Source organism: Lathamus discolor, chromosome 1 (assembly GCF_037157495.1).
Source record: "Lathamus discolor isolate bLatDis1 chromosome 1, bLatDis1.hap1, whole genome shotgun sequence".
NCBI classification, from domain to species: domain Eukaryota; kingdom Metazoa; phylum Chordata; class Aves; order Psittaciformes; family Psittacidae; genus Lathamus; species Lathamus discolor.
The window spans coordinates 2,467,319-2,491,720 of record NC_088884.1 but is presented as its reverse complement, the minus strand read 5'-3'; the positions used below and the strand labels follow the sequence as shown (position 1 = coordinate 2,491,720).

General features: G+C 42.1%; 1 protein-coding gene across 5 annotated transcripts in view; it reads right to left on the bottom strand.

The window, feature by feature from the left end:
• CELF2 (CUGBP Elav-like family member 2) overlaps window positions 1–24,402 on the bottom strand; it is a 393,255-nt gene that overhangs the window by 225,997 nt on the left and 142,856 nt on the right. For 2 of the 5 annotated variants that reach the window (XM_065666855.1, XM_065666942.1), the window contains exon 1: window positions 23,800–24,167. The exons of the other annotated variants lie outside the window; for them this stretch is intronic. In XM_065666855.1, coding sequence (XP_065522927.1) covers window positions 23,800–23,873 — 74 coding nt within the window. In that variant the 5' untranslated portion in view covers window positions 23,874–24,167. Of the gene's footprint in view, window positions 1–23,799; window positions 24,168–24,402 lie in introns of those variants that run through there. 5 annotated transcript variants of the gene reach the window in all.

Below are 24,402 nucleotides of genomic sequence, written 5' to 3'. Positions count from 1 at the left end.
GATGGGGAAAACTCCAATGGTACCATAGAAGTCCTCTGCAAGTGTGTAGCACACAATAGCACAATCTGCAAGCCTGCTATATGATCATAGCATGGTACATGTAGCTCCTGGATGTTTTTTGTGTAAAACTTCTATAGCATAAGGAGCATTTGCAGAATGACTGGAATCAGTATCACAAGAACACTCTAAAACACCCACCAAGTTCTCAAATATACAACTACTGAGTATGTATAGGCATCTCTTACGTTTCCCAGGAGCCAGTACTACATAGCATCCAGTGTGGAGAAGAGAGATGATAAACCTCTTCCTTTAATACAGACACTGGGTCACTGGCCAAGGTGAGTAGCTCTGGAGAGGACACCTTCAGCACCGGAGCATGGGGAAATCACAGCATCTAGGAGTCTCGATCCTGAACGGCAGCGGCCACCAAGGGAGCCCTTATGAGTCTTATGAGGAATGACTGAAGGACCTAGGGTTGTTTAGTCTGGAGAAGAGAAGGCTCGGGGGGACCTTATTGTCACTGATACCTATCTTGCAACAACTACTTGAAAGGAGCATGGTGGCCGCCCTTTTCTCCCAAGTGACAAGAGATAAGACAAGAGGTAACGGCCTCAAGCTGCACCAGGGGAGGTTTAGACTGATATTAGGAAACGTTTCTTCACAGAAGGGGTGACCATGCATTGGAATAGGCTGCCCAGGGCAGTGGTGGAATCACCATTGCTGGAAGTGTTAAAAAATCATGTAGATGAGGCCCTCAGGAACATGGTTTAGTGGTGGACATGGCAGTCCTAGGGTAGGACTTGATGGTCTTCAAGGTCTTTTCCAACCTAGCTGATTCTATGATTACACACTTGGGGTTTTTCTGCTCCCTTCCCCCAGCCCCAGCGTACAGCACAGCAATCCATCATGCCTCCAAGTCTTCTTCCCTTCACCAAATACCTCCTTGCTTGTGTTGAGTTGCATTGACAACGTAAAAAAAAAAACAAAGGAAAAAACAAGTGTGTATTGTAATGGAGGGGAGAAACTGAATTCTTGATAGCTACCTACTTATGCAGTGCTTAAAGACATGCTTAGACACTCTAAACTGTATTATAGTACTTGTACATATACACGTTTACACACATAAGCCTCATTTCTAGGCCATGCTAATCTCCAAGCTGCCCTGAATGTCTGAGACATCCATGGAGAACTGCAGGTAAGAATTTTAGACTTAAGAGTCCAAGTCACAAAGTGCATTATTTGTCTGTCAAACCAGGACTTGCTAAATTAATGAAGCATTTTAATTCCCAGATCAACAGAAGCAAAGCTAATTTTGTGAAAGTGTGCTAGATTCCAAACCTATTACTATTAAAACTAACTTAAACCTCATCTACATTCTTCAGGGAACAGGAGAGGAGAATAAACAGAGGTGAAATTAAGCGCAATGTGAAGTGGTATTTTTTTCTGGACTGCAGTGATTTTGATGAAAGAAACTTAGAGGCCTGTTATCACTAATTCCTAACAGACTGGTCCATCTTCCGGCAGCCTACCAGATGCCATTTTCTTTAGGCACACTTTTTTCCTCCTTCCACCCTTCAACAACCAGCAAATACATTTGTTTTTGCAGGGGTTAAGTCTATATTTCCCAAATGATTACTTGCACTGTAGGAGCTGTTCAGATCTTTCATGGATCAGGGTCCCCAGAATTAGGTTTTGTATGAACACAGTACAAGCAAATGGTCTTTTCTCTAAAGACCTTGCACAGCCTAAGGTCTCAAATGAGTCTCAGATGAGAAGCAAATTTATTCAGTAGAAAGAGTTCAGGACAGAGCTGAGTTCTTGACTGTAAGGGGACAGTCTGTAGACCATCTTTTATGGCTTTTACTCTGTAAAGCAGCCTTTGAGTTGTATAGCACGTTAATAAATAGTAAGGTTACTCTAGCAATCACCAGAGAAGTACAGAACTCGATGTATAGCCTTCCTTTGAAGAAGCAAGATTCACTTTAAGGTTAGAAAAGGTATGTATAGATCAACTGGATATTCGCTGGGGAGTGAAGATATGGGATGAGGCTTAAACACAACAAAGAATTACTACAATCTCTACAAGCCAGGAAACATTTAATTTTGAAGACTAGATTTGTCTTGCACTGTCCATGTGAGTCATGAGCTCAATGACTTTGAACAGGAGGGATGGAAAGCCCCTACTTTCTCCACCATTGCACAGGAAATTGCCAACTTGGCAGGCAGTGAACTCAGTTGAAATAAAGACACCAAGGTTCAAGTTTTTCACTCAAATTAGGTCAGCCTAGACAGTGGTCCACTTAGTACCTTGCTAGCTCATCTAGATCAATCTCTATTTTCACCCACTTCCATGCCTGAGGAAAGGACTATTCCTTGACAGAAAGCTGGCATACTTCTAAAAAAACCAAGTGCGATAACAAAAAGACTTGACATTTTGCAACAAGAGTATTTTCACTGGAAGTTTCCCAAACCACATAGAAATCTAAGTCTCCATCTTCACTTTCAGCATTTGATGAAGAGCTTCGGAGACATTTGGGATGCTTCTCTCACTTTCTCTGAGCCTACTGCTTTCTAGTTGGCTTGAATAGAATGGCTGAAAGCAGCTCTAAGACTCAGCCTGGACAAGTGTGTCACATAGGACCAGCCAATTAAGAAGGCATTCTTCACCTAACTTGACTCAAATCAAGATGGACTAAAGACAAACCTAACAGAAAAATCTGGTCTCGTTTTTGTGCAACGCAAGGGTTTCCCACGAGGCCCTTCAAAAGGGAAGACTTACTCCTGAGTAATTGACAAAACCAAGATTAATCAGCCTCTCTCAGGCATTTTATAGAGTTTGATTTGTGGATGTCCCTAGGATAAGAAAACGCAGGACCTGAAAGGACAAAAGTCGTCCCGGTGGCAACCATGCAAGAATCGTTATACTTGTGCAGTGCATTAATTCCACAAAAGAAGGTACTAACAAAGCTAGTTTTAGGCATATTAACCCAGTGCCTCAGGTTCCCTCTACAGACAGAAAGCTCCCCAGATGGATGATGCAGAGCACCAACATTTGGCTCTAATAGGACATTTCCAAACCAGAGCCTCTCATTCTCCACTGGTTATGGAGGAAGCCAAGAAAGATAATCCTCTGTGTGAACACCTCCAAAGGCTCCAGGCAGGGTTGAAAGGCCAGTTGTATAGTAAGATGAGAGCACAGATTGAACTTCCCTGTGTTTCAATATCACATTTTCCTTGCCAAGACATTGACATACTTCATAAAAACCTTCAGAGCTCCTCAGAGAAAAAGCACTAGGTTAAAACTAAGCCATCATTACTTCCACAGAAAATGAATATGAGGCTTTACAATGTATTTCTGTGCTTGCAAAAAATGGGTAGGAAGACTAAAATAACTGGCCTGATTTTCAGTGTCTATCTTTAGGCACCCAAATTTGACAATTTAGGTCATGTGACAATCTATACTATTTAAATCTCATATCCTGGATTACTGCGACATGAAACCACCTTTTATTGTTCCTCTAGCTATGATTTTAAAGTGAAAACTCTTCAGGGCAAGAAGTAGATCTTCTCTCTATTAAAATGTTCTCAAAATTACATTGCTGTATTAACGAGCAGTAGGAGCTACCCAGCATTTAAACTGGGTGCATTTTATTTTAAAGAATTAATCATTAAGAAAGGCCTCTACATGCCTGGAAATGAACCTTTGCCAAGTTTATCAATACACAGAGGCAAAATTGCTGTCAACCTGACCTGGACAATTGCAAAGGGTTCATTATTCATGCTCATTCAATTCCTGGCCGTTTTGCTGAGACAAGGATGTTACTCAGTGCCAACTGAGATGGTGGTTTTGAGATGGACTCTTTCCCACTATAAACTGGACCACATCCACTAGCTTATTTCATGCACTGAACAGCTGTTGCAAAGAGGAAAAAAGAGATCCTGATTCAAGCCAGTGTCCCAGAGGTAAAAGATCCTGTAAAAAGAAATGGTATTCAGATGTAATGTTTATAAAACTGTTTCAATTTAAATGTTGGTCTGGGAATACAGAAATACAAAGCCTCCTTTTAACCCTTTGCTTTCTAGCTTTGAAACTAATACAACTTTGGCCAAAAATATCCCAAACAGACCTCAAACTGCCTTCTCATGCAGTTTGCTATAGAAAGTTTCAAGTAAAGAAGAGAGACATTTCTGCATGTATAGCTAATGACACAAAGGTAAAGAGGAAAAGGTTGTTAAGCACATCCCTTATAAGCAGGTTTGAGTGTTACTCTTAAAAACTGCATTTATGGTGAAACATAACACGTTAATAGGGTGTGCCACTGCTTATGTGAACATAATCCCAACTATTATGTATTGATAAAGAAAAGGGTAGAATTATGTTAGCTATAAGGAAGCAGTTCTTCTCTGTGAGGGTGCTGAGGCGCTGGCACAGGGTGCCCATGAAGCTGTGGCTGCCCCATCCCTGGCAGTGCTCAAGGCCAGGTTGGACACAGGGGCTTGGAGCAAGCTGCTCCAGTGGAAGGGGTCCCTGCCCATGGCAGGGGTTGGAGCTGGATGCGCTTTAAGGGCCCGTCAACCCAAACCAGTCTGGGATTCTATGATTACATAATAAAGATATATGGCAGATTCTTGCAAACATTTGCATTCATTACTTTCCATCATTATTCAGGTCAAGCACCCTTATCACTAAAGCTGGAAAATAAACCTTATTTATTTTGGCTCATCTGTTTGCTCCCTAGGGAGAAAACAGCACACACAATTAGAAATCCTAAAAAAAACCCCTATTTTACTTGTATTTTCTGTGCATATTTAGAGAACTTCCGAATGATTCAGCCACCTGAAAACAGGAGAAATCGTACTTCCTTTGAATTATTTATATGGTTCCATTCCTTGAACATAAACTTTTTCTCCTTTAGTCTCACTTATCTAACAGACCACCTGTTGCATTACAACAGCATCACAATACTTCCCAGAAGTCCAGTAATGTCAGAGACACAGGAGTACAACAAACCCCAGCTTGCCTATTTACCTGGATTTCCGAAAGCTAAGTACACACAACGGCAGCAGAAAACACCTTAAGTGAGGATTGTCATGCTTGAAAAATGCCTCCTCCGTTGATGTACAGCCTTCTTACCGCCCTGACTTTTATGTTTAGCTGGTCACTCATGTACAACTGCTGTGGCCACACCTGCCCTGAAATCATAACTAAGGTTTTGGCCTTTTCTGTGGGCTTTAAGGGCTAAAGAACACTTTAATAGCTGAGCTGCAGAAGGGCTTTCTCTGAAAACATCACAGCAAAGTAGGGCTTGTTGAAACTAACTGGGACTTAGAAGCCATCAAGTGCCTTCTGAAGATGGGATTGGGTCTCCTACGTGGTTTCTGAGCTCCAGGAAGCACAACTTTTACCTACTGCGGTCATATATATTGTGACTTTCTGTACCACTTTGCAGTGGAAAACCATGCAAGAATGATTTTTAACTCCCCATGCAGGATATTGCATGCTTGTATTAATGGTGCCTTTATATCTGCAACACAGAAAGAGCAGATGCAGAGAGGTTTAGAACTGTTGGAAGGTTTCATATCACAGAATCAACCTGATTTCACAGAAACCAACTGATTTCTGAGCAGCACCAGCTCCTCAAAGAAACAGCCCGTGTCCAAATCTCATCTGAAAGGCTGTTGCCCCTTCTGAATTCAGACCCGTATGTGACATCTGAAATGGAGAGGAAAGAAAACCACAACCATGCAATAGACAAACACATACATGCAAAATATGTGGCGTGTAGCTAATGCTGTCAAAAACCAATCCAAAATCCAAGTCCATTGAGAGGGCACAGGACCAAGAGACAGGGAACCAGGCATCTCCTGCCATCTGCCAGTGCCATCCAATGAGCCTGGATGCACCTTCTGCAATTCAGGCGTGTTTCCACTTTATTCTTCACCTTCCAACCATTTTTTTCCTCTTGTTCAGACTCTATGCTTGTTATGGCAAGGACTTACGGGTCTTTGTAGTATGCTTAGATAGGGTGAAGAGAAAAAGCAGCTCATAGGCATCATGTGGCTATAAACATTAAACAAGATTTAACAATCAATTCAGTGTTTCCTATTATTCCACCTTCTCTAAGTAAGGACAAGCATCAGAAAATGAAGAGAAAAAGAAAACTTCTGCTCTTGGTTGCATCACTGAAGCCAAAACCAAACATATGAGGACACGTCTGTACTTGGCCCTTTTTAGAGTCTCAAAGTGACAGATATTATTAATGCTACGAGAGAGAGAAGAGAAGCTATCACACCCCAGGAGCAACAAATGCACAGGAACAGCTGAAACCTAGATGCCATTGCCAGGATCATCTTTAGGTCTCATTTACAATCAGCACAAAAGGAATACATCTTCCACAAATGTAAATATTATTTTGCAATGCTCTACTTGTTTAACATCCGTTGTTGTGTATTAGTCATTCCCCACCTATTCTAATGACTCAGTGCAGTTAAGTAAACACCACTGCTGCATGAGAGAGGTTTGGTTTTAATACATGCAAATGAATTAAACTCGACGTAAGCAGGTTATGAAATAATGAGAGTTGCCAAGAATCAAATAAGAGATTGAATTTAACCATTATTAAAATGACAAAACTTGGGATCACCAACTGTAAACAATTTTCATCACCTAATTAAACAGCCCATTAGCGCTTTCGAAAGAGATGGCTGGCGGTGGCCACTCACAAGAACTGTTGACTTTGCAATGGTTTGTGCTGCGAGTTAATGGAGTTGATTTCAAGCGAGCACTTCCCCTATGCAATTCATTACAACCCCATCAAATCCTGTGTGTAATGCGGTTTACTCTGGAATCAAAACACGAGCACGTATTGCCCAGCACATGGGGCAGAAGCCTTCTGCTGTGCAGCACAAACCATCCCAGGCATGTGCTTTGTCATTCTTACAGTGAGTTAAACCATAGACCTGGAAATGACAAAGCAGAACTTCAAGCATGTGTTATAAGGATGCTCTGCAAATGAAAGTCCCTAGTGAAAACCCAATTTATGTAAAGATTTTGATGTATGTGAGTCCCCACATCTGGAGCATTTTGTGGTTGTGAATTCTCCTGTCCAAATTTTTCAGGAGCCTCTATAGGACACATTGGCACCAACTTCTAGTGAAGGGCAAGACTAACACTCCCCTAACGTGTGCAACCCAAGTCACTTCCTATTTGCCAAATGCTTTGGAGCGATCTGTGGCACAAAACTCACTGCGATTCCCTGCTGCAGCACCACCCAAGCCATGAAAGCTGAGCAAAGCATGACCCGTCTGCAGCTTGAACAAAGTACTGTAAAGGTTCCCCAGCTCTCCATAGAAAGCAAAGAATTAAAGAGGTTGAAGATTTGTTGAACTGTTCTAAATTATCGCGAGTCATTGTTTAGAACAGGCTCCTTTCTGTCTTTATCTCCCTTAAATAGCACAGCATCTGAAAATATATTTGTTCATGCAAATTGGACATCCTTCTCCTATTTGAATTAGCACCATAAGTACATTCTGTATCAGTGCAGACATACTCGATGTATTTAATGTCAACACTGCTAGCAATGATGGAGATTGGAAATATTGCTCTGCTTGTTGGCCATGGAATAAATTTGCCAAACAGAATCCATGTAGCTCTGGAGTTTAAATTAATGCAAGCAACACTGTTATCAGTAGTCTTTAGCCTGCCACTCTTAGCTTCTAACAGAAACATTTAGGAATAGGAAGTATTACATCTGGCTACAGCTGCATATTACATGGTCCATTGAGACTTAGATGCTGATGGCTGAACGGAATAACAAACAGCTGGGTATAAATGCAAAGATCAGGGAATCATAAGAAAATGCTTGTATAGTATCTTTGAAGCCTCAAACACAATGATACTGTATTAGTGCTATTAGCATCACAGAATAAAATAGCCCGAGGATCAGCGTTCCAACTCCTCAGCATGGGGAAGCAGCAACTTTAAGGCAGGTAGCAGCAGGCTCTTTTCTGACTACTGTAATATTGATATTCAAACAGTGTATTTTATTAAAAAGTTGGTTGCGAAACTAGCATCAATCCTGCCTGCAGTGCCAGGTAAAAGGCAGCCTGTCTCAGAGTAATGGGACATAATTCCTCTCCATCCTTGGGAACGCCTCGAAAATCTTCTGAAATTAACAAATGGGGTATTTTCAGGGCCATTGGGAATTTAAGACACAAAGACCTGATATGAGACAAGCCTGATTCAATACAGGATCAAGACAATTTACTGAAAACCATGCTTCATTGCCCCAGAGGTGTCAAGGTCGCCAAGACTGAAAACCAAATACCAAGTACTGGTGTGGTCCCAGTGATGGGTCTTCAGGTGTTCACAGAAACACAAGCTGCAGTGTAATCCTTGGAATTCAGCAGCTTCCACTGAACGAGGGATTTATTTTTAAGGGACAAATGAGTGTTATTCTATTAAATTTACCATGCAGACTGCACGTTGTCAGCAGTGACACTAGACATGACTATCTGGCCTACAAAGCAACAGCACAGAACGCATCAAAAGACCTCTCTAAGGCAACTGAAGAGCAAAGACAAAAAATCTGAGTATGGCAGAAGACCTAAAAATTGTCACTAATTGGCATAAGGGAAGGAAAAAATAGCTTGTAGCTCCTGTTATAAAAAGATTGTTCAGTAAGTGAACGTGAGTAGTCTGGACCTGTAAAACCTAGAAACCCATTTTCCTGCCTGGTTTGAACTCTCCATACCTACCTAACTGAACATCCTAAAGTTCAAAGGAGACTTTGTTAACTCCTGTCCATCTATACCAGAATTAGCAAAGAGATGGACGCCTGGGGAAGGGGATAAGTACGCAAGCTGAATGGATACAGGTATATAATAGGAGAAATGAAGAGCAGCTCCCCTCGTAGCCTACTCAGTGGAGCATGTGCCTCTCTGTACTGAAGGTCTTCAGAGCTATTGAATGCTCCCATCTCAGGAAGACAGGCACTCACACTTCTGAAGTAGCTTAAAGGCCAAAGAGATCTCCCCAGAGACATCATGAAGGCCTGAGGAGACATAGTTTTGACGCACCAGACAAGACTGAACAGGCTTGACATGCTTTCTGGATTCCAGTGGAGAAACAAGTATTCAGGAGGATGCTGGTGATGATTTGCTGAACAAATGTACACTGGATGGTGTTTCAAGCAGAGAAAGAAATACATTCCTTGCCTGCCAGGGTTAACAGATGAGAAAGGAAGAGAGAAAGAATGGGTTTTGAAAGGGAGACAGCTCTATAGCCTCGTTACAGGTCTTGAGCCTCAGCAGCTGACAGAAAGGTATAAGGTGACATGGTATAGACCACCACCACACAAAAGAAGCAGGCAGAAACACAGAACCTTGTGTCTCAAAAGAAATTGATCACAGAAATAAAATCAAAGGGGTTTGGTATTATCTGGCATACCACCACCCTCTTATCTGTCTGGGTCTCAATACCACTGTGCGAGAAGAAACTCCCGTCACGATGCTAAGACCATAAGGATTTAACTTCAGTAAAGAAGGTTCAGTTTCTCTACTGGAAATACAGCCTCTGCCAACGTTGAAGATAGCTCTGAGAATTCAGGAGCATTAAAGAGGCTAATGTACTTGAGCTTTGTTCTAATTACTTTTCTTAATAAGTTTTGCAGGACCACTAAGAATAGATGCTGTCCTGGGAACTCCAGCACTCAATCACCATGGTGTTCCTGTGCATAACTTGCGGCAGTCAGGCAGCAGAAGTAAGAGGCGGAATTACCAACTCTGGCAGCAACTGCATGAAGCACATGGATCTATTTGCCCTGATTGCAATATGGAGCTGCCAGAGCCCCTACTACAGAAAGCTAGATGGTCATAAACAGAAGTGTAATAAGACTCATTATTTCCTTGAAAGTAATTTTAAATTGCTTTTAAAATAACCATGAACCTATGAAAAACATGCAAATTTTCACTTTCTTTAGGATAAGAAAAAACAGCGAAGCTGAAAGGAAAGCAGTGGGCTTCCTCTCAGTTTTCCTCTCATTTTAGTCCAGACTATTTGTGCTTCTTGCAATAAATCCACTGACCTACATGCATGAACTTACTAATTGCTCATGGATGAACACATATGCAGGACCACCCCTTATTTATTAGCATTCATGTGATCATTCAACACCTCTCCCCACTCCTCAATGCTGTAAATCACAGAACCAGTAAGTGCATGTGCCTTTCTTGTCAAATGCGTTTCTCTCCCTGGGATCATCCCTCTAGAGTCAAATTCCACTCTTAAAAGTGGGAAAAAAACAAACTATTCAAAACTAAATCTCATGAGAGGAAGATGAATGGATGGGTGTTATAAAGAGGTGATTAACCGATTATGATTCTGTGAGTTTCTACTTTTAAGAGCATACTGCAGAAGTTCAGTATTACCCTTCTCCACCTCGAAGTTTTTGTTCCTGTTTTACACAATTAGGAGGTCAAGGATACCTCTTTCTACTTTCTTTCTACTTCTGGTTCTTCAGCTAGTGGAATGTCAGATGGTCACATTTTGATGTGGGTAACAAGTGTTTTAGTTGGATGTGCAGAGTTCGAGGTGCAACACTAAAACACTTTGGTGTCCAGGGGAACATCATAAACCCAGCATTTTCAGTACCGTTTTCTGTTCCACAGTATGGTGTGATAGGAAGTTTCAGGACTCATGTTACGGCCTGCCTAATAAATCTTTGGTGATACCACCAATCATGAAGAAAATCTCAAAGCCATGAAAATAATATTATCAATAAGTGAACAGAGCAACTTCCTCGACTTTATTTATACGGATCTCAATCACAAATCTTAGCTCAACTAGTTTCAGCAGCAAACTATTAGAAATAACAGCACTAGCTTGATCATCACAAGGCCATAATTTTCAGCAAAAAGTACTCTAACGCATATTAACAGCGCTTGCTTCCTGCATCTGAAACCTGTGGTACTGGGCCTTACAGTTTGATTTTTATAAGACTTATAATGAGGATGGAGAGGATATACATCCCATTCTTCAGCTGCATTTTTGTTCCACAAAGACTGCAATTTTCAGTCTCTTGAAAAGGTAATTATAGATAATGTTTGCATCAGTGGCAAGAACACAGCGAGCACATGGGGCATGAAAACTCCACTCAAATCACATCCTCTTAGGTTACGAAGCTTGTCTTCTGCCAGGAGTGGAGGCATTTCAACAAGCTAATGTGCGGTATGAAAAGGATTGTGGTTTATACTAACCCATAGATACATTCTGCTTTTACTTTTCCCATCATTCTACTCTTTGCATAGGGAACCTACATAAAACGGAACACGGATTAATTTGGGTTACTTTGAAAATCTGATATGAATAAAAAAATATAGAGGTATATCAGCACAACTCATTGAAATGACCACGCATTCTGCAGCTGCAAAAGTAAATCAAGATCAAACCAAAAGGAGAGCAAGTGAAAAGGTATCAATGTTGCAAAAGTGGAAGCCACTTTGAGACAAACTCACCAGGTTCAGGTTATAAATGAGAATGAAGATCGCTTCAAAGCTAACATGATCAGGAATTTCAGGAAGAGAAATCAAGCATTTCATTTGGTCAGAAAATCCAAACAGAGTAAATTATTTTAGGGTAAAACGAAATGTATGTATCTGATATTAAAATAGCAATCCGTATCAGAGGAGTTCTGCTTCATGTAAGTTAATCACATCCCCAGTGAAAGTGATTTGTGCTTCCATATTCAATGTAACTACTCATCCACCTCAGTGGTAAACCAGAATCAGCCTGAGGTGTAAGTGATCTTGATGCTGTTTTGGTGCTACTTCCAGCACATCCATCCCTTAAAGCTCATTGAGCTCCTTGACTAAGAAAATTAACCTTCTTCCTAAAGAAAACAGCTTTATACACAGGAAGGAGAGGATGCATATTTGCACATCAGAACAAAGAACCTACACAGTATCCCAAAACTGCACAGGCAATTAGGTGTGAGGGGCAGGCAGACCCAGAGCTTGATGCCACAAAGCATTCTCCAATGAGAGCAAGAGGATGAGAACAGAGAGCAGTGAGCGAGTAGAGAACCTCATCTCATTAAACCCCATAAGTTAACTGTAAGTCTTTTGATGCCATTAAACTTACTGTTGCAACAGATAAAGTTGATTTGTTTAAAAGGATTAAAAAAATATTAAAAAAAAAAGGATAAATGAATGTCTTAAAACCGTGAAGGCAAATCAGGATAACCCCAAAATAAACTGTTATCAACCATACTTTCTCTCCATTTCATAGAGCATTGCAATTCACAGCATTAGGAGCCAGCACTTGCACTAATTGGGAGTCCTAGCATGCAACTACCAAAATACTTGTCTTCCATCAACCCTAGGGAGAAGCACACAGTTGTGTTTCATAAGCAGAGAATCAGACTTCAGCTCTTGTCACACTGAATATGTCCAATCAACATAAATTCTTTGTCTTTATCTGTTCACGGTGCATTTGGATCACAGATACAGCGTGATTTGAAATGAAAGGGAGCCTGCCCATGGATGCAACAAGCCATGGATTCAGCCCTTAATTTGTTCATAAAAACCAGTCTTTCTGGAATCTGAACCTCTCAGCTGATTCTTAACTACTCATGTTAGTTGAGTTTTACCACCAGTTTTGCTGTATATAGAGTCAGGTAGTTAAATAAAGGGCTACAATCTACTGAAGATATGTCTTTCTTGTGCATACACTTACTGAATAGGGGAATACCATTCCCCTTTAGGTTTCACCTAAACACCTCTATAATTTGGGAGAACTGCTTAAGATTTGATTCATGCCCTACTGAGTTTAGCCAGGTCTTCTTTCAGTGCTGAATATTCCTGGCTGAAACTCTCAGCTTATCATGTGGAATTAAGAGATGCCCTTGAGGAAGTCATATTACGTAGATTCACAGCGATTTGCATTGGGTAAGTAGGGCAACGTGTGGTTGTGGGAAAAACAAACACAAAACCAAAACAAAACACATGATAGTATTGTATTTGGTTCACAAGTGGTGCAGGAGACTGCTTAAAAAACAAAGCTGACAGAACCAAATAAAACATCCCTTACGAAAATACAAGAAAACCTATTGTATTTTGCCAAGCAACATCTGTATTAGACAACAGATCCGCAGAAGACCTAGAATATCATAGTCAGGGCTGATAATACCAATATACTGTATCAGTGAGCACAGACCAGAAGAGATATATGTAGTTCGAGGGACGTTCAAGATATGAGTCACTAGCTGGATAAGAATATAAAATCATTAAGCTCTTCAGATCTAAATTCTAGGAGGTTCTCCAAGTTCCACTGGTTTCTCTTATGTATCTTATCAAAGAAGGAGGAAAATAAAGTACGTGTTTTACAGATATTTATAGGAAGCTCTTCCACCAAAGAGGCTGGGTAGGAAAGACAGGGGTGTTTGAGTATTGAATGGCTGGTGATAAGGGAGAACAGAGCAGGGCAGCTCTTACCTTGTGAGGTAGGAAAGGGGGAAGGCTTCTTGCAGGCATGCAATGTTGTAGCATGCAGAAAGCTCCCAGCATTCTAAACAGACATAAGCAGGGCAAATTGCGTATGTCAAGGACAGAGAAGAATATGACGTGAAGTGGTAAGAGACTGGGGAAAAAAAGAGTTCCAGCTATGCTGATGGATTTTTAAAGTGCTAGATGCTGAGCTTATTCACTGTTAAAAAAAAACCCAACAATTTTCCAGCTAGATCTATGAGGGGTTTCATTATTTACAGCATTTATAGGACTGGATGAAAGGGCTTTGTTTGCTGGTTCTTGGCAATGTGATTATTTGCTGTTAAATATTTACAGATTTTTTTTGCCCAAAGAGTTTTGGGGAAGGAGAGGGAAGTTGATTTATTTCCTTCTAAGTTTCCACGAAGCCTCCCAGGTTCACATCCAGAAATTATCGGCAGCAATTTTACATTTTCTGGGATTTGAGGCTTTGCTGAGCTTAAAAAGAAAATCTTCATTCCTGTTAACACAAACGATGCTCCACTTCTTAAATACAACATAATTTTATACGATTATTTTATCTGCTAAGTAATCCTGAACCTGCATCTGTTAGTCTGCCTAAATACATTCCTTTCTCCCCCCGTTTTCATCTGCACATCTCTCTCCCACAATATTCATGTTACCCAGGGGCCTGGCATCTCTCAACTCCAAACATATATCTGTGGCTTCAAACCAAACAGAAGAATCAGAGCCCCGACTGGCTGAAGTCAGCAGCAGTCCTCTCCATTTCCTTCCCCACTTAAATAGAAACGGAGAGCCTAGGGAAGCTCAGAGACCTTCAAATCCTCTGAAGGCCAGCAAAGTAAAGAAGTCTAAGTATCCCCTGATGTGGAGGTGAGGACAGAGGGAGCAAAGAGACACAGAAACAGCCAAAAAGTCTCTAGCTCCTGCAGAGTTTCCAGGTAGCAAATACGGGCATCTTCAGGAGCTGAAAATTGGTCCTTTCTGAATCACGGCATGCAACTCTTGCTATGGGTAACCTGCTGTTCCTCTGCAGAGACACACAGGCAACAAGAGTGCTGCTGCAGGATTTTTCCCAAATCTGATAAACTGCACCAAAAAAATGACCTAAAGGAGCCTGGAATAGTGCTTTGAAAACACAGGGATCAGCCAGTGCTGTTGGAGATTGCTTGGGCCAAACTAAGTCTTGCAAGCAGCATTTCTGTCTGGAAAACAGATCTTACTCCTGTATGAACTACTGCATGTTTGTCCCAAAGGAAGAGTTTGTATAGGATATTGAAGAGTTGTTTCTGCCTTACTTTGTAATGACAGCTAGGAACACTACATCAACATCTTTATGGCCATGTTGTAACAGCGATTGCAGGGGAAAAAAAAGGTCCAAAGTACACAGAATCTGCCCTTAATTCGTTATGCTCTACAATGCATTAAAAAAATCATACAAAGCTTCATTCCATTCAAGTGAAATACCCCAGGAACAGCACAGAAACGAGCATGGTCAGAAGATAATGAAACTGAGGTCTTCCTATTCTACACAACCTGATCTTGAATATAAATACTTGCTAGTATCTAGCAAGTGAAATACTAGGCTACATTTAAGCAATAATGAAATCAGGCAAACACAACTGTTTCTAAAATATGTAATATAGTGGAGGATTTTCTTTGACTGTTATCTGAGCACTGTTATGAAGCTGCTGCATTTACTCTTTCCTCCACAGACAGCAAACCGACTTAAAAGAAGTTCTACTCTGTCTTCTGCAGCCAAGCCACAGAGATGTATGTCGGTGAAAACTGAGAGCCCTCAGGCATCGACACAAATCCTCCTCTCTGGCAAAGGGGGAAAAGGTTTGTCAAGAACAAAAGAAACGCCCTGCTCCAACCTGAGATGTCTGAACATCCCTCAAAAGAATACCTTCACAATTAAAATCGACTTGTCTTCCCCTCCGTCAGCAAGACATCAACTCGCTCTGCCAGAAAGGTAGAATCTGAAACGCTAGTTGCCTCTTGTTTCCATGTTGAGCATCACTCCAAAGTGAGCAATGGGAAAAAAAAGACTGCAAAATCCCATTTATACAATTGCAATTCATGGTTCAGAGCTGGACAGCCTGGCACAGGATGCAAAGCATTATGCATTCCTCATTCAAGCCAAGCTCCTCTAAACCCATTGGAAGTTTGGCTTGAACATGGCTGCGGGCTATAGTCCGTAATAAAATATCAGATAATAGTGCTTTACGTGTCCAGAGAGGTTCTCTTTTTCTAAGAATCGCTTCATTTGTCATCTATTTTTCCACGTCCTGCAAATTACAGGCTGATCTTATTTCTTCCTCTTCCCTCTGGTCCCCTCACACTCAATACTCACCTCCATAAGAAGCTGGTAACTCAGAACCTGCTGGAGATAGCCAGTGCTCACCTTGCAATCCTACAATTTCAGCGCTTTAAGGAAGGAGTTAAGTTACATAGGTCAGTTTAGGACAAGGGGAATGACTTGCAATTTGTTCTCTGAAGAGATCATCTCAATCTGTGGCTATTCCTTAAATAGGTATTTATGGCTATGTGGTGAAATCTCTGAAGCAGCCTCCAATCAGGACATTTTCTGGAATCAATTTTAAAGATGAAATTCATACCTGAAGGAATAATCTCTGTAAATTCCTGATTTTTTTCTCTTTTTTTGCACAGCAGGCAGTAGAAGTAGTTTGCACAGGGGAGTTAAAGTAGGAAAAAATGGTTTCTAAGCAGTAAGATGTTGGAAGAAGAAATTAAACTAAATTTAAAAAAAAGAAACCAAAATTTTGAAAGTTCATTTACAAACTAATGAAATTATTAACTTTTCTGTATGTTTATACAGAAACATTACAGATAAAATGATAGATTCCCACCCCAAAAAGACATGACAAGGTGAAATCAAGCAAAACAGCAGCCATCTAACTTGAAATTTCTACACCATTTTGTATTAAGATCAGGTACAGAACAGGGTTTCCTTTAAGTGATAGCCACTGGGCAGAGTGTGTTTAACAGTGTTTCAGACTCCTAATGCTTGTTCTGTGATCCACCTGTGGTAAAATAGATACGAAAACAAAATAAAAGCATTTACTGATAAAGGGCACAACTTGATGTGCCTCTCTAGCAACGAGTTGCAGGCGAGGGCTGACAGATCCAAGCAATTGAATGAGACAGGGGAAAAAAATAGGGAGAAGAAGGGAACAGATCACTTGATTTCGTAGGTTTTCAAAAACAGTTATCCTCTGCCAGAAGTTAATAACTTTCGACTACCTGTTTCAGGCAAATCAACTTATCTCACTTATCTCACACCAGGCCAGGCACCATCAGCGACACCAGACCAAGTGCCACCAAGGACTGGAGTCAATAACACAAGAGGTGGGTCAAGCAAGCTGTGGGTCTGTTTTGGGGTGCTTTTTTTTTTTGCATTTCTGAGCAATTTAGTGGTGCAAAGGTGTCAAGAAGCAAGAAACGGGAAGAGCGTGTGTATGCTAAAGAAGACAGCATCATGCCTTTGGATGAAGAGGATGAAGGATCTTCAATATTTTTCAGGGTTATGAAACAAAAGATAGCTCTTGTCAGCTTTGGCTTGCAGTCAGACTGGAACTGCTTCAAAGGATATAGGAACAGAGTACAAGAAAATGCACAGTATAGTCTGGGACAGAAAGGGTCATACAGTTGGTTTGAAAGGAACTGCCTGTCCTCCCAATGTGGAGATACCAGCTACACACACCAGCTGAAGAGATAGACGCATCTATCTCTTACACATACAGCAGCTGCACTGTCGTCCAGAGGCCAGGATATCTGAGTGGAAAAAAACATTAAAAAGGTGTAAACTAGTGTTGCAATGAAATACCAACACTGCGGGGAGACAGGCCTCTCTATCAGGAGTATATTTTCTTTATAATGCTAACCGAAAGAAACAGGGAAATAATAAGATAAATAAACCAGTGTATCAGTAATGCCATTTTCATGATCGATGGCTGCACCTCTGAAATAATCATGGTCATAAACTTTAAAGCCCCAGAGTAAAAACCACAAAACAATTTAAGCAATTAACAGGGGTGTGAAAATCGTACACTAAAATACTCGGATCGCTGCTGTCATTCTCCTGGCACACCTGAAGTGGCTAAACCTGCATAGGCTGATGGGGAAAGAAAGGACATTAATTTCCTGCATACTCCTTCACAGAGGATGAGTGAGGTGGGCACAATCGGACATGACTGCCTTTCAGAGTAGCCTGGGCTCAGCTGGATACAACCCTGTCCCTTCCAGCCTAACCCAAGACAGCAGGGCTGGTGCATTTATAGGCATGGTGTAAGTCTCTCCCCAGTCCTAAGCCATTACTCCCTCCCTCAGGCATAACAATATGCTGCCCTAATAGTGAGTGATGGGTAAACTCACAAAATACCATTCAGGAGGCCAATGCAGAGCTTTTCCCGCTGCTCTTGCACCAATGCCTCTTTTGGAGCATCGCTTTTGATCTTGGCTTTAAGTATTGCCATCATTTGATAGGCAAGAGCAGCCAGGAAAGGGAGAAGCCGTCCCAGGACAGAGACCAGAATCAGGATATTTGGTCTTTTCCAGCTGAGTTGTAAGAGGCAAGAGAATACGGCTATTCTCTTCAATATGAACTACTTTTCCTATTTCTGTAAATCCAAAGAAATATAAATCACCCAACAGGCACTACTGGTACAGTAGGCAACTCCTTTGTGAATTGGCTCATTTAGGCATTCATTTAAATACAGTAATTAAGATTTAACACAAAACAGAAGCTGCTTTCAGATGTCATTTTGAAGGCCAGATGATCTCCTCTTTATTAATATTGCAATTTTAAACTATTGTCAGCTGATTTCTCAAGGATCAAGCTGTGAGCAAGAAGAATACACTGCTGAAGTGTGTCCTCTTTACGTAACACAAGTCTCAATAAAAATGAGAGACTGATTATAAATCTGTGATACACAGGATGGATAAACAGCACAACTAATTCTTGAGGTGCTTTACCTGGACGATAGGAGGGAATTTATAGCGTCAGCATCTGCCATTCACCTTTTCTACTTAACACCATATGGAAGAACACAACAGCATTTAAGGCAACATATTTCTGAAAACCTTTACAAGAAAGCCAGCAGCTTGCTGCAAATGAAAAATGAAATCCTGGAGGGAACACGAGCACTCCTCTTCCTTTCCATAGGCATGCAGAACGCGGGAACGCGGGGGAAAGCAATTAAAGTATGATGATTCTAAAGGGGAATAATTATTACACAATTACTTGAGAACATTACATTTATTGCCCTAATTAGTTTTTATTTTCCAAATAGGCAGTCTTGCTCATGCATTTTTCTTGCACCTAGGAAGGTTTTTCCTGTTTTCCCACTTCTTCGCTAAGGAAAGCTCAGCCTCACTCTCTACATGTATTCTCTATTTCGTGACTTTAGCCTCTGGTTAACCTCGCCCTGCCACCAGTTTGTTTTAATCAAAGGAAACCATGTCAGGAGATGCAATATACTTTGCAATTATATGAACACACAAGCAATAATCTGCTATAGGAAACACAGTTTGCAGAAACGAAGGGGGGTGAAATCATTTCACTTTAGAAGGAAAGTGGGTTTTATATGCTTAAACTATAAAACAATGATTTTTCTCTAGAGGGTTGTCTTGCCAAAGCATATTCCTGGCATTCCAGGGGCTTTTAAAAACTGAAAAAGATTTTCTTTACCTTTTCCCTGCATTGGTTGGGTCAAATATTTTTATATCAATCTATGAATTAATAATGAAATTTGAATAGTCCAAGTGCTCCTCAGTTCAAAAAACATCCTAAAATGCAATGAAATATTTAGAGCTATCAAAGTTTTTGAAGCAATCATAACTGATGATTAATTGGGATGATGAATACATGTGGGGGAGGCTTAAAAACCTGTGAGATCATATCATAGAAAGTGGCAGATATATTTAAACATTAATGTGCTGAGAGTTACCACAGGTTAACTACTGAATGGGGTTCTAGGCAGGAACTAGACAAGACGATGGGGAGAAGGACACCATGAAATCATCATTACTTAATCAACAGGCAAAGATTTCTTCTCCTTTCTGAAACTCTTTAGTCAACAGACCAGAATTTTATACGTTTGCTTTGCTTTCCATCAGTAATGGCCCAAGGAATGTGTCATGCAAGTAACTAAAGTCATAATACCTAAAATAAAGCTATTACTGAATCAAAATGAGCATAAAATGCCAGTATAAGGATGAGCCTACGGATACAAAAACCAGCTGATATCCAGCCATCCATTTTCAGTCAGCAATTCAGGGTTTCATGTTCTACATATGAATAAAAAAACTAAATCCAGGCAGACAAAAAAAATTTTTTGACAGTGTGTTTTCTCTGAGAAGTTTAAAAATAAATTAAAACCAATTAATTTTAATATCTTCAGTTTGTGCTGGGCCAAGTCCTGTTTTGCAGATTTGCTGCAGAAAGGGAGGTTTTGGTGGTCTAAAGTGCAAGAATAGCCCGTGAATGTTGAGATCCCTTATCTATTAAACAATAAATACAAGCAAACAAGAAGTATGGAAAATTTATCTTCTCTGCCTTTTTAGCAGCATGTTGCACATACATCTGACTCAAAGAAACAAGAATTCAAAGGCTAAATATGCGTAATTGCCATGCAAGCCATGCAGTTGCATGTGCACTGCTTTAAGAATCATGTATTTTATTGCCATCGTATCCAGCTATCAAAAATTAAAGTCAAATTTGAGTTTATCTCAGTAGTAACAAACACTCTTACTCATTTACATTAAAGGCAATCCCAGGCAGTGGAATGTGCAATATGGAATGGAAAAATCTTTGGTGGTATTGCAGAAATCAACGTGGGGGGTTACAACGATGAGTATTTCATCCTCAAAGCAACCACTTTACAACCATCCAGTTGGCACATACATGTAAGTCAAAGAAATTACTAAGCAAATTACACTGAACTCAGATTTTATAACCACACTTGGTAACCATTAACCCTCTCTCACCCTGCCCAAATACACACACACACACTTCCACCTAGATCTCTTCTTCAAAACTGCTTCTTCCACATAGTTTACACACAAGCTACAGATAACATCAATTTGTGATCCTGCAGCTAGAGCACTAACCAAGCAGCCTCTTTGTAAGCATTGATAATGACGAGAGCATCTAACTTGCCATCTGTCCTCAAGAACAAAAGTTCATGCATTTTTATGCTTCATATCCTACAGTATCTGCTTTTTAATGCCATTTCATTAATCACTAGTAAAATTGCCATTCAGCTGCTAACCAGGTACACTGATGCCGTGCATATGGTGTAGGTATCTGATGTTCTGTTTTATTTCTATTTCGCTAGATAATAACAGAAGCAAAATTTGGAAGGAATCAACACTTCGGAGCAATTAAGTCTCACAGAGGTAAGAGCATTTTAACTTTGACTGTTTACAGTCTGTCAGTTAACTTTCACACCAGGTATGCACTGAAAGTTATTCCTTGAAAATTCTCCTTCTTGTGCTTGTTGAAAGAATGGATGATTCTGTAGAACAGTTCCCTTTACAAAGAATTCTTGAATGTGTAAAGAACATGTAAATGTGTAATAAAAGAATGTGTAAAAATCGGTACTGGAAGATACCGATTTCCTAAAACATCTGGTACACCACCGGCATAAGAAAACCCAAATAAATCTGGTTCTGCAAATTTTCACTGTGAAGCAGAAGAATTTTACATATATCTTGCTAATTGCCTCACTCTAAAATAGGAAATTCCTTTCTGCTAAAGACTGAACTAAGCGATACTCAATGGCTAGACCAGATGGTGAGGTTAAAAGTTTTGTGCAGCATCGTAACTTGGAGCCTGCTCTCCAATGCTCTGTGCCATCCTGCTGAATGCTGCATGACCGCTGCATGCCCGGGGTGGGCCAGCTAAAGGGTAAGGTGCATACGTGCCCATGACCCCTTACACGTAATCAAACTGCATTCTCGTCAGCACTGATTAGTCCAGAGAGTTGGGGACTTGCAAATAAATGTATGTCTCCACCCGGCTAGAAGGACAAAATAAGGATGTTTCTGTATAGTGAATTACCGAGTTTTGGAGAGGCAGTGTAGCAAAGCTTCCACGGGCAGCATTTAGCTTCAAGATTATTTTTTCTTTACAAATAGAAGCTCCCCTTCGTTAACAGCAATTTAGCCTCAATATTAATTTGCATGCATGACGCATGGTCCCTTGAAATCCTACATCTTCATGATTACTTAGATCAGCCGCAAAGCAAAGCTTGGTTTAATACAAGGAAGCACATCACAACACAACCACTGACGATGCAGGAGGTGAAGTTTTTTTTCCTTCAAGATTACATAGTCATCCCACTCTCCCCCAAAATACATGAGATACCAGCACCAAACCCAATCAGCATGTGTGTATGTAACAGTGCCATTATTACACTTCTGTATTTAGAGATCCACTCAGAAGCTGACACATCTCCAGAGTAATTTTTGTTTCTTCGGACACACTAAGCCCAGTGTCTACTGAACACTGTGTTTCAAGCTGTGTTAAAATACATTATGAATGCTTCCCCGAGAACAGGAGTATAAAGATAGCAATGCAGGAGCAGGAGTTTGACATGATGCTCCCCCCTTGAGGGGGGAAGTTGAAGATAAAGTTATATAAGCCTAAGTGACAACAGGGCATCATCAGCCACAGCTAATAGTGCCTTTGAGCTTGGAGATGTTTGTTAGCAGTGTCTTTTCTGCCTGCCTGGAAGGACAGCAGGTAGAAAGTCTAATCAAAGCTGAAATGATGAAAACAAGGGGAAGCTCAGCTGTGGCAGGTACCTACAGAAGGCTGCAAGGCAAGTGGAACGCATGTTCAGCTGCAACTTTGTACCCCAACAGTCAAACCTATGCAATTTTGATGCAAAAGGGGAGAAACAAAGCACATTCCCCCCCCCCCCCCCCCAAACTGACCGGTGCCAATAAAAACTGGGATTTTACAATGGGAAAACCAAAACACAACAGTGAATTGAACATCACGAAACAGAGACAACGGGCAGCACTTAGGCAAATACTTCGCTGTCCTTCAAGGACTGTAACAACAGTGTAAGTCACCCGCACCAAGTAGCTTCTCCCCCTGCCTCTTTCCCCTCTCCTACATGCTTATAAATCTCAGCTGCTGCAACAAATGGCAACTACTGAGTATCTCCATTCAGAGCATTTGCTGGTGTAAGGGAAAGCACTCCGCCTTAGGAGAAAGTTTGGTTGCCAGTAAAGCAGGTAATAAAAGTCTGAATAGTCTTAGATGGGGGCACAGTGTGCAGCAAATCGCAGGTGACAGTCTCTGCTGCACACACGGCTTTATTTACACTTGTAACTTAACTGCTGCCTCAACCAGAATAGCTCCAGTGCACAGTCAATGCCAAAGCCTCTAACCTCGTTCTAATGCAACTCAAACCACATTTGTCATCCTGATCAGAGAAAAAGCAACGAAATAAAAGGCATTTCGGATGCTGTAATAAACACAGCGCTCGGTCTTTGTACCTTTCAACAAGTGACTATTGCCTCATTTCTAGCTCTTACATGTTCGTATTAGGCTTAGGTTACCTGAAAATCCCTGTCAATTGGCAAAGCCCAAGAGGACGATGATAGAAACTTTCAGATCGAGATTAATGGAGCAGACACGGGCTAGGGGAATACTTCTCTTTGTGACATACCAGCATTCAGCAGCACCTTCCGATCAATCTGATCACGAGTTCAACCGCATGTACACCAACCACCCTCACCCTAAACAGCACTCTCCGGACCAGGGAGCACTTGGGGACAGGATAAAGAAAAACAGAAAACCTTTCCTTGCTGCCCGCTCTCAGTCCCAGAGGATGCTCCGTGGTTTATGTGAATTCGGAAACTGACGAAGATTCAGCAAAGGGGTTTGAACCGGCCGGGGAAAGGGCTGAGAGGGAGCGGGCTTGGGCGCAGGGGACAAGCGTCCGCGGCGGAATTCCCGCAGGGTGCAGAGGCAGCTGTGCGCGGCCGCGCCGCGCTTCTTCCTCCACGTTGCATCAGCAGCACGTACGAACCCGGCACTCACCCGCGGCCGCCGGAATACCAAACACCCGGCTGCGGGGCGAGGCAGGGAGCGGAGACCACCGACACTGACTTGGGAACACACAACAACACCCCCTTTCCCCTCCCGCGGAAAGGGACGCGGGGTCGGGGCGGGGAAGGGATGTAGGGAGGGATAAAGCGAGGAGGAGGGAAGGGGGGGGGGGGTTACCCATCCTTAGCCCCAGCACCGCCACTTACATTCTATCAGACACCAGCAAGCGCCCGTCGACCATCATCTCCGGAAGGAAATCCAGCTTGAACGAAGAAGTCATGCTGCGCTCCGGGCGCGCCGCGGCGGTGCGGAGGGAGGATGCGGCGGGGCTCGGCGGCTCCCACAACTGCGCCGGGCGGCGGAGAGGCAGGCACAGGTGCGGAGGCCTCCCCGCGGCAGCCGCCAGCCCCGGCAGTTGTCACATCTCTCTTCCCCCTCTCTTGGTGGCTTTTTTTTCCGCCAATCCCCTCCGAAATCGACTGCTGAGGCAACCGTCGGTGGAGCGCCAGGTGCTGAGCTGGGAGGCGGAGCCATCGCCCCGCTGCGGCTCCCCGTTAACCCCTGCGCCCCCGGGGAGAGGCCTAGAGCCCCACACCGCGGGGACGGGACGACACGAAGGGGACGCACAAGGGGACGCGCAGCCCGGTGCGGAACCCGTGGGTAGCGCTCGGACAAACTTTGCCGATGGGGTGGGCACCGCGGAGGGTACGCGGAGTGGGGGGGGGGGGGAAGCTTTGCCCCCCGCGGAGTGAACGGGCAAGGAAAACACGCTGGTGGAGTTCCTACGGGGCACACGCGACGGGGCTGCG